Genomic DNA, 9,438 nt, shown 5'->3' on the forward strand with positions numbered 1-9,438 from the left:
TAGCCCTGGCTGTCCTGGAACTCACTCTGTAGACCAGGCTAGCCTCGAACTCAGAAATCCGCCTGCCTCTGCCTCCCGAGTGCTGGGATTAAAGGCATGTGCCACCAACGCCCGGCTGAGGAACTGTATTAAAGGGTCACAGCATTAGAAAGGTTGAGAACCACTGCTCTAAAGAGATGTGACTTGAAGCACACACCTTTGGAATTTCAAGTTTAGACCAAATCCAGATGTACTTACATGGAGAACCTGAGGGCAGCACCTGGGCATGAAGGGGCTCCAGGGATAATGTGACCTGAGTACCTGGGGCATCACCTCTGCCAGCTACTCAGTCTCCCTGCTCATCTGTGGCTTCCGGGGACGCGTGACTCACTTTGCCAGTTGTAGAAAGCTAATGCTGTGCTGAGGATGGAGAGGAGAGGGAGGAAGAGGAGGGAGGCCAAGGAGACCTTCATCTTCTCAATGGGGTAGTGCAGCACCCGGGCAGAGCTGAGGGGCAGCTGAGGCCCTCCAGTCAGTCCCTGATCCACCTCAACACAGACAATGGTAACCAATAGTTGGGTGTCCCCTCTAAGTGTCTGTGGCCTCCGTGGGTGGTCACTCTGAGAGAGACCACCTTCATTCTGATTGCTCAGATCTCTGGACTTGGACAGCTTCAGAACTAGTGGTGGAGGAGAAGAAAGAACAGGCCACTGTGATGGCTGAAAGAGACCATTGTTCAAGGCTGGTGCACAGTTGAGGGCCGTAGGACTGAAATCGTGTCAGACGTTGAATGGAGGTCTCTGCGACAAGGATGTTCTGATGTTCTGTCAGCTTCCTTGCATGCTTGGTGTGGTAGCATGACCATGCACAGAGACCACAGACACTTAGAGGGGGCAAGCAAGTTGCCAAGGGCCCCAGGAGGAGGAAGTAGATAGGCTGTGAAGAAAACAAAGCCATTGGCTTTTGTGGTTTGTTACCACCCTGTTGAGGTGGATGGAGGACTGGAAGGCCTCAGTTTCCCCTCAGTGATTAGCCTTTGGGGGAGGATATAAAGCAGGGTCAGAGAGAGGGAAGACTGAGACAAGGGTAGGGTCTAGTGGCCAGGTGTGTGTGTGTGTATGTGTGTGTGTGTGTGTGTAAGTGCACATGTGTGTGCAGGTGCCTACAGAGGCCAGACAAGGGCATTCAGGGCTTTGGGATCCTCCCAGCATGTGTGCTGCCACCCCAAACTCGAACAATTTTAGCTGCAACTAGCTAATGTCTCCTGGGGGCTGAAGGTGCATGGCTATTTTGCACTGTTTGCTCCCTCTGCCTGTATTTTGGTGGATGGAGGACTGGAGAGTCAATTGTGCCCACAGAGGACACCGTCTAACACCACGCATCTGGCAACCAGCTTATGAGGCCCAGAGTTTGCCTTTTGCTTCTATGCCCTGCTGATGATCGACACAGCAACTTTGTTCTTTTGACTGTTCCAGGGTCCAGTTCTAAGTCAAAGGCAGCAACCATGTTGAAGATGCAGGCAATTTTGCTGCAATTGGACTGTGAGGTTTAGAGGCAGAGGGAGGTGTTTCAGGAGGTGAACAGTGGGAAGCAGGGGTGGAGTCCTGAATGTGTAGACCCTTAGAGGGCTTGTGTGGGAGCCTAACAGGACCAATACACAGTGCAGGTTAATGGGAGACCAAAACAAGACCAAATTCCTTGCAGGTTAAGGGTTTTGTTTGCAGTTAAGACAGTTAAGAATAAGTTCCTGTTTGTCCTGTGTGGGTTAAGGTTTCTGTTTGTAGTTAAAGAACAAGTGCCCCTGTTTGTCCTGTGTTAAGTTCTTGCAAGTTAAGGTTTCTGTTTGTAATTAAGAACAAGTTCCTGTTTCTAGGATCCAATGTAAACTGCAAAGCATGTTTTCAGCCTATACTAAACTTGAGACCCCATACACTTGGTGAGCATTCTTACCATCCCTCATTGCATTCTTTAACAATATAACAGCTGACTCTCTCACCCCTGAGAACACTATTGTCTCTCCCATTAAAAAGGACCTCAAGAGGCTGACAGAGGCTGCTCTCTCAAATTCCAACCTAGGGTGAGACAGCCAGTTGGCCAGTTCCAGTGCACCCCAAAACACAGCTTGATTAAATTGGACAATTACAGATTTTCAGGTTTAACATTCGCTGCCTCAAGAGACACTTGGCCCCAGTAGGCTCAGGGCAGTTAGTGGTGGAGGCTATAGATGTGTGTATGTGGCAGTGTGTGTATGTGTGGTGGTGTGGTGTATGTGGCAGTGTGTGTGCGTGTGGTGTATGTGGCAGTGTGTGTGTGTATGTGTGGTGGTGTGGTGTATGTGGCAGTGTGTGTGTGTGTGGTGTATGTGGCAGTGTGTGTGTGTATGTGTGGTGGTGTGGTGTATGTGGCAGTGTGTGTGTGTGTGTGTGTGTGTGTGTGTGTATCAATCAACGAATCAATGCTGTGGATCAAACCAAGGGCTTCATGCATTACTGGCACTGAACTCCTGCCCTAAATATATATTTTTAAAAGAAGAAGGAATAGAGTTGAAAACACTTCAGACAGCAGAGTAGAAGTCTTCTGTAAGCAGAATTGTAGTGAGTGAGACACAGACCATGACTGCTGCACCACCAGCTGTATAGTCAGGGTTCTCTGGAGTCATAGAACTTAGGGAATGTCTCTATATACTATGGGAATTTATACAGTCTGCAGGCCAACTAACCCAACATCGGGTAGCTATGAATGGGAAGTCCAAGAATCTAGTTGCTCAGTCCCACGAGGCTAGTAGTTTTAGCTGGTCTTCCATATAAATTGGAATCCTAAAGAAGTAGGTTCCAGGGCTGGAGAGATGGCTCAGCAGTTAAGGGCACTGACTGCTCTTCCAGAGATCCTGAATTCAATTCTCAGCAACAGCATGGTGGCTCACAACCATCTGTAATAGGATCTGGTGCCCTCTTCTGGTGTGTCTGAAGACACTTACAGTGTACTCATATACATAAAATAAATAAATAATTAAAAAAAAGGAGAAGCCGGTTCCAACAGATGTGCTGGCAAGTAAGTACAAGCAGGCAAGGAAGAGGGAGGCCTCCTTCTCCCATTGTCCATCTGTAGGCCTCCAGCAAAAGGTATGGCCCAGATTAAAGGTGTTTATACCATGCCTGGATTTGAAACTTACTATGTCTGAGGCTGGCATTGAACTTGGAGATCTGCTTGCCTTAGTCTCCTGGGATTAAAAGTGTATACTTCCTTGCCTGGGCCTAAACTTTTTATGGCCACTATGCCTCAAGATCTGGATCAAATGTGTGTATCATCCCATGTCAATATCTGGGTCAGAAGCCTGAGTCTTCCATCCTCAAGATATGGATCACAGGTGTGACCTCCGTTTCTGGATTGTAATTCATTCCAGATGTAGTCAAGTTGACAACCGGGACTAGCCATCATGATCCACCCCCTTGTCAACTTGACACAAATCATGTCTCATATCCAGATGAAACAATAGCCAGGTCATAAATATGCCTAACAAGATATAACTATCCCTTGTACAATCACGAACACATTGTGAGTTTAGAATAGGTCATGTCCCTTGGGAAACATCCTTTTAGTATCTTACCTTAAATACCGATTGATAGTCTCTTAGTTGATGTTAAAGAAATTGGAAGAAAGCACAAATGTGTTTTTAGCAAAATAAAACAGAAGTGCTCATGCCTCTTATAATCCTGCAACTGAGCCGTGGAATTGGTGGTGCTGGTCCCAGGGTTATGAGCTGCCTGGTCTGGAAGCTAGTGTCACCATCAGTGTCACAGAGTAAACCCTTTCTTTCTTTACTTGCCTGTAACCCTGGTACTGGGTTTGAAGCCCCAGAAGGGAGTAGGAACATGGTCAGACAGGGAGTTGAATGTCCCTGGCCTGCATCCCACAGGGGTGAGGGAGAGAGTTTGCCTTTGTCATCTTGTGCAGAAAGAGGAAGTTCAAGAGTATACTCTAGCCAAACAAAATACGAGCTGAAGAAAGAGGGAAGCTGTGGGCTGCCTATCGTGGGGGAATGAACGCTGGCATGTAATGCGGAGGCATTCCAGTACGACGGGTTTGGGTTTAGCAGGTCCAGCATAATTCCTCTGACTTGAATAGAAAGTTAGGAGGTCTTGGAAGAACTTTCCCTGAATGAGGTAGTTACCGTGAAGCCAGTGGTATGACTGGAAACATGGAATAATACTAAAACAAACCCCAGGATTCTCTGTTGGCTAGTAGAAAAAATTGTGGGGAAACCAACATCTATATGACATTTTTTTGAGGGATCAAGTAGGCATCAAACTACCACAGTGTGATTTAAGCAAAAGTCCCGCGTTGGTTCCCCAAATCTGTTGCGGCCGGCCAGTGGCCCACATGTCTGGGTTCTAGTCTGGAAGGCATCTTGGAATCTGGAAGAGAAGAGGGAGCTAGGCGGCGCGAGAAAGATGGAACCAAGACAACCGTCTGATCAAGGTTCAATTTTACTATTCCAGACACTGGGTTATAAAGAAGGGGAAGGGACCCATTCCTGCCAAATCATCCTAGGAGTCCAGTTGCAAGTGACCACGTGTTTGGCTCCCGGAACAGCTAGGCGGCAGGCAGCAGCAGTGAGAGTGACAGAACGATAGGGTGGCAGGCTCCACCCCATGCTCTCTTCCTGCTAACAGTGAAACCTGGGCAGCCAGGTTTCAGGCTGAGGGGGAGAGGTTACAAATGAGGACTAAGAAAAATCTGTTTTCTGAAATCATAAAGAGCTTCATTCCAGAATTGCAGGGATGTTCAACATACACAAATCAGTAAATGAGATCCACTGTATAAATGGACTCAATTCAAGAAAGCAGAAAGTAGATTCAGAAAATGCCTGTGGCGAAATTCAACAGCTCTTCATTATTAAAGCCCTGAAGACAACAGAAATACAAGGAACGTATTTCAATACAATAAAGAAAATATGCAACAAGCCTGTAGTCAATGAACGCTACCTGGAGAAAAACTGGAAGCATTTCTGCTAAAAATCAGGAAAGGGACATGGATACTTTCTCTCGATACTCCTTTTCAGTAAAGTACTTGAAGTTTTTGCTACAGCAGTAAGGCAAGAGAAGGAGACAAGATGGATTCAAACAGGAAAGGAAGAAGTCAAGCTATATTCATTGGCAGATGATATCATTCTTTCTCTCTCTATAAAAGACCCTAAATGCTACATTAGAAAACTCGTAGAGCTGATAAACACTTTCAGCCAAGTGTCAGGACACGATCTGCACATACAAAAAACCAATAGTCTTCCTATAAGCAAATGACAAACACACTGAGGAAGAAATTGGGAGGAAAATCCCACTCTCAATACCCACAAAATAATATCTTGGAATAAACCTAATGAATAAAGCAAAAGGCCTATACAATGAAAACTTTAAAACAATCAAAGAAGACCCAGAAGATGGAAAGACCACCTATGCTCATGGTCTAGTTTAATATTTTGACAATGGTCAGCTTATCAAAAAAATTTATAGATTCATTGCAATCCCATCAAAATTCCAATGCAATTCTTCACAGATTTTGAAAATAACAATCTTAAAATTCATATGGAAACACAAAAGATCTTAGGTAACCCAAACATCCCTGAACAATAGAGACACTGCTGAAGGGATTATCATACAGAGTCACAGTAAAAAAATAACATGAGACTGGTATAAAAATAAGCTGACCAAGCTGAGATCCTCGAATAGAATTGAGGATCTCATCGAACAGGGAGAACCTCCAAAGATTTGTAGATCACTTTAATGATTCTCTCTATAGTGGGTAAAATACATCCTTGATATGAAGTCTACATTGGAATAAACTATATTTTTGGAAATTTAAAAATTGTACCATGGGCCGGGCGGTGGTAACGCATGCCTTTAATCCTAGCACTCGGGAGGCAGAGGCAGGCGGATTTCTGAGTTCGAGGCCAGCCTGGTCTACAGAGTGAGTTCCAGGACAGGCAGAGAAACCCTGTCTCGAAAAACAAAAACAAACAAAAAATTAAAAAAAATTGTACCATGATGTCTTTTGTTTTGAAGAAAATATTCAAAGTTACCTGACTCCCTCTGTTTCTTTCCCACTGCAGATTCAATAAAAGCGAGTGAGATGCTTTCTCCCTAGCAGCCCAATTTCAGCCCATAGTCCTAGGAAACTGAAGCAAAAGAGGCAGACAGACCTGTGGCTGCATAGATGCACTTTATTAGTGGCTTACTGATGGAGGGGTGGTGGGAAAATCAGCTGGGTCCTTACAAACACAGACATATTACTGGGCTAAGGCAGAATTGATTTCATCCTAGTTGAATGTACCCGGGTTGCCATAAGTGACTATCAGAACCAGACACATTCCAAAGTCCCACAGACCACTCTCACAGTTTATCCACTTATAATCCGCTGGGAAACCGAGTGGAAGAACTTGAGTGATTCTGAGGCAGTTAGGATGGCTACAGCTCAAGATGGTCATGTCAAGGTGAATTTATAAAGAATACTGTAAATGCTAACTAAAGGGCAAAATAGGGCATCAGTTTTCTTTGGAACTGGAATTATAGATAGTTTGAGCTGCCATCTAAGTGGGAATTGAACCCAGGTCCTCTGGAAGAACAGCAGGTGCTCTTAACCACCAAGCCATCTCACCAGACCTTGCCCATTTATCTCAATCAAATATTTTGTGTAGTCATTGAGGTCAGCTTCAGACCTTCCAGGCACCTCTGAGTTTTCAGATGACTGGGGTTGGCACAGACAAGTTTCCCCTCTGTGACAAAGCCAGATATGCCACTTTAAAGTGGAACAGAAAAATAAATGTTTATATACCTATAAAAATAAACACTTAGAGTCACTTAGGTGGTCACTGGGGAAGACCAAAGAAAGTAGCTGGCAGTTCACACCCTTTGTTTGTAGGTCCGTGGTTGTGAGTTTTGCTCCAATCTTTCAATGCATCTCTGAACTCTCCGATCACTGGGGTTGGCACAGACCCGGAACCCCCTCCTGCTGATAAAGCTGAAGGAAAAGGAGAAGATTATAATCAGAGTTCTCTAGTAAAGGGGTCGTGGGAGCCCCATCCTCTGAACCCTCTGATTGTCCACTCAACAGTCTGTTCTTTCCAGGAGGTAGATCAGCACTGTCATCCCCTCTCTGGGGTCCCCTCTAGACCTGTGAAGGTCTCTAAGGACTCATGGAGTGACTCTGCTAGCTGTTTCCTTCTCTCCACCCTGAAGTATCCCCCCTCCCACCTGGTGAGACCCAAGAATGGGTCTTCTCTGGAAGTCTATCCACCAGGCCATCTAAGATCCTGGAGGCTCCCCCTCCCCATAACACACAATGAGTGAATTTGACACTTACATGATGCCCGGCCTGGTGCACCCACCACTGGTGGGAAAATAACCTATAAATCTTGAACACTGGATCCGTGAGTTATAGGACAGGCAGCAGTCTGAAGCGTCTTGAAAGCCTGCAAGAGAACAAGGGGCCACGCAAAGGCCAGGTCGTTGCTGGGGTGATGGTCCCATGAGGGCATGGGGAGGCCCCGGGACTCAGGGGAGGCTTCCCCTCACCCTGCACTCATTGTCCTCTCTTTCTGCACCCTTGAGTGGGCCTAAGGTGGACCACAATTGGGCTGGGAACATGTCCATAGAAGGGAAGCCATGCTTAGTCACCTATAGGTGACTTCTGCCCCAAGGCAGACTCGGTGCATAGTGAAGGCACATCTGTAGGGAATACTAATGGCCCATCCTGATCTTCTTGAAGATTTCTGGACAGCATCCTCAACCACCCCCACGACCTTGTTCTGTTCTGTCATCAGGTAGGGTGATGCTCTGGTGTTGATCTGAAACCATCTGGTGCTTCTCAGTTTAAGCTGTAATGGAATATTTACCCATGTGAAAACTTCGAATTTCAAGCCCTTGCTGTGCCTTCAGACTTCTCTGGACTTCTTTTATCTCCGTTGCTGGAAGAAACAGAGGGCAGAGGTTAGCATCATTGTCTCAGCATCTCTACTCACCATCCCCACCCCTATTCTTGCCAAGGCTGAGACAGGCTCTGCTGAGGACCACCATCACACACTTGGAGTCTAGGATCTGCTCTAGACTCATTTCTCCCCTTTGGTGACATGAGATTTTTCTGGGATCTTAAAAAACAAAACAAAACAAAAACCAAAAACTCTATTGACTTGAAATACAAACCCCTTTGGTGACACAAAGTCCCTTGAAGTGAAATGAGGCTCCTAATAGTCCAAATTTATATAAATGCCTGATGAAAGGACACACTGAAGAAAAAACCATCAGGGATGCTGAGTGACATCCAGCAATGTATCACTTTTTAAAATCCATAATAATCCTTTATCCCAAATATATTGAAGCCCAAAGATTGTTGCTAAAGGATTGGGAATTTGCATTGTGCTAAGACAAGACTACTAATCCCTTATATCATGTCTTCAATAGTTGCATATGAATTATCTGTAGCAGGGTGCATGGTTATTATTTAACAAGTTTGATGTGATGTGGGTGGCTTCCAAAGTAAATCTTAAGAAGCAGTGCCTGTTCTTGAACACATGATTACTAATCTGCCTCTTAGTTTTACCCATCACTACGCATGCGGTCTTAAATTATTGAAGGCTGTTTCAATTCTCTGGTTTGAAAAGTGAGCATGACAATAATATATACAAGGCTTGCTTGTCTTCTAACTTCTTCTTTTTCTATAAGAATGATGCCTTTCCATTTGTCCGACCCCTCAGGGATGCCAGAGGAAGAATGAATCAACATCTGTACAGTTGAGCAATAGCTAACTCTACTAACTGTATTTTGTTTTCTGCAGATTATGGTATTCTGACATATTTAAAATACTGACCACAGGGAGGGGCTAACTGCTTCTTAACCAACTCTCACTGAGCCCAGCACCCAACCTTTATCATTCTCAAACACCATGTTGGTATTTCCCTTGCCCTAACTCTTCCTAAAGCTAGATCCTTAAAGACCATCCATATATACAAAGTCTGCTAGACTTCTTCAGTCTAGGAACTCTTAACTGAACCCTGATTGTGCCCTGCCTCTTTTCCAGTATCTCCAATAAAGAATCTGACACAAGTTTCTCTATTTCATTACTTATGCCCCAATATTCTCCTTGGCTCTGTGAGACATGATGTATCTCTCCTGCGTAGAAAAGTTGAGGAATACATTCTTTTATTTCACAGGACCTCTCTGTGTTGAGCCCTGGTCACCTCCATAAACTAAAATATCATAGCTTCAGATGAAATGGTGACCTTGGATGAGCCATTGGCCTGACTGGTCCCAATGCCTTAAAAATGATGGTTCTAGCCAGGCGTGGTGGCGCATGCCTTTAATCCCAGCACTCGGGAGGCAGAGGCAGGCGGATTTCTGAGTTCGAGGCCAGCCTGGTCTACAAAATGAGTTCCAGGACAGCCAGGGCTACACAGAGAAACCCTGTCTC

General features: G+C 45.3%; 1 protein-coding gene across 1 annotated transcript in view; it reads right to left on the bottom strand.

The window, feature by feature from the left end:
• Positions 1-6,176: 6,176 nt before the first annotated feature.
• The window catches only part of LOC110305735 (C-C motif chemokine 9), a 4,135-nt gene continuing 873 nt past the window's right edge, over positions 6,177-9,438 (bottom strand). Inside the window, exons 2-4 of the mRNA XM_021177811.2 lie at positions 7,868-7,939; positions 7,336-7,444; positions 6,177-6,993 (exon numbers count right to left, since the gene is read on the bottom strand). Coding sequence (XP_021033470.1) covers positions 6,876-6,993; positions 7,336-7,444; positions 7,868-7,939 — 299 coding nt within the window. The 3' untranslated portion in view covers positions 6,177-6,875. The remainder of the gene's footprint in view (positions 6,994-7,335; positions 7,445-7,867; positions 7,940-9,438) is intronic.

The sequence above is a fragment of the Mus caroli genome, chromosome 11 (assembly GCF_900094665.2).
Source record: "Mus caroli chromosome 11, CAROLI_EIJ_v1.1, whole genome shotgun sequence".
NCBI classification, from domain to species: domain Eukaryota; kingdom Metazoa; phylum Chordata; class Mammalia; order Rodentia; family Muridae; genus Mus; species Mus caroli.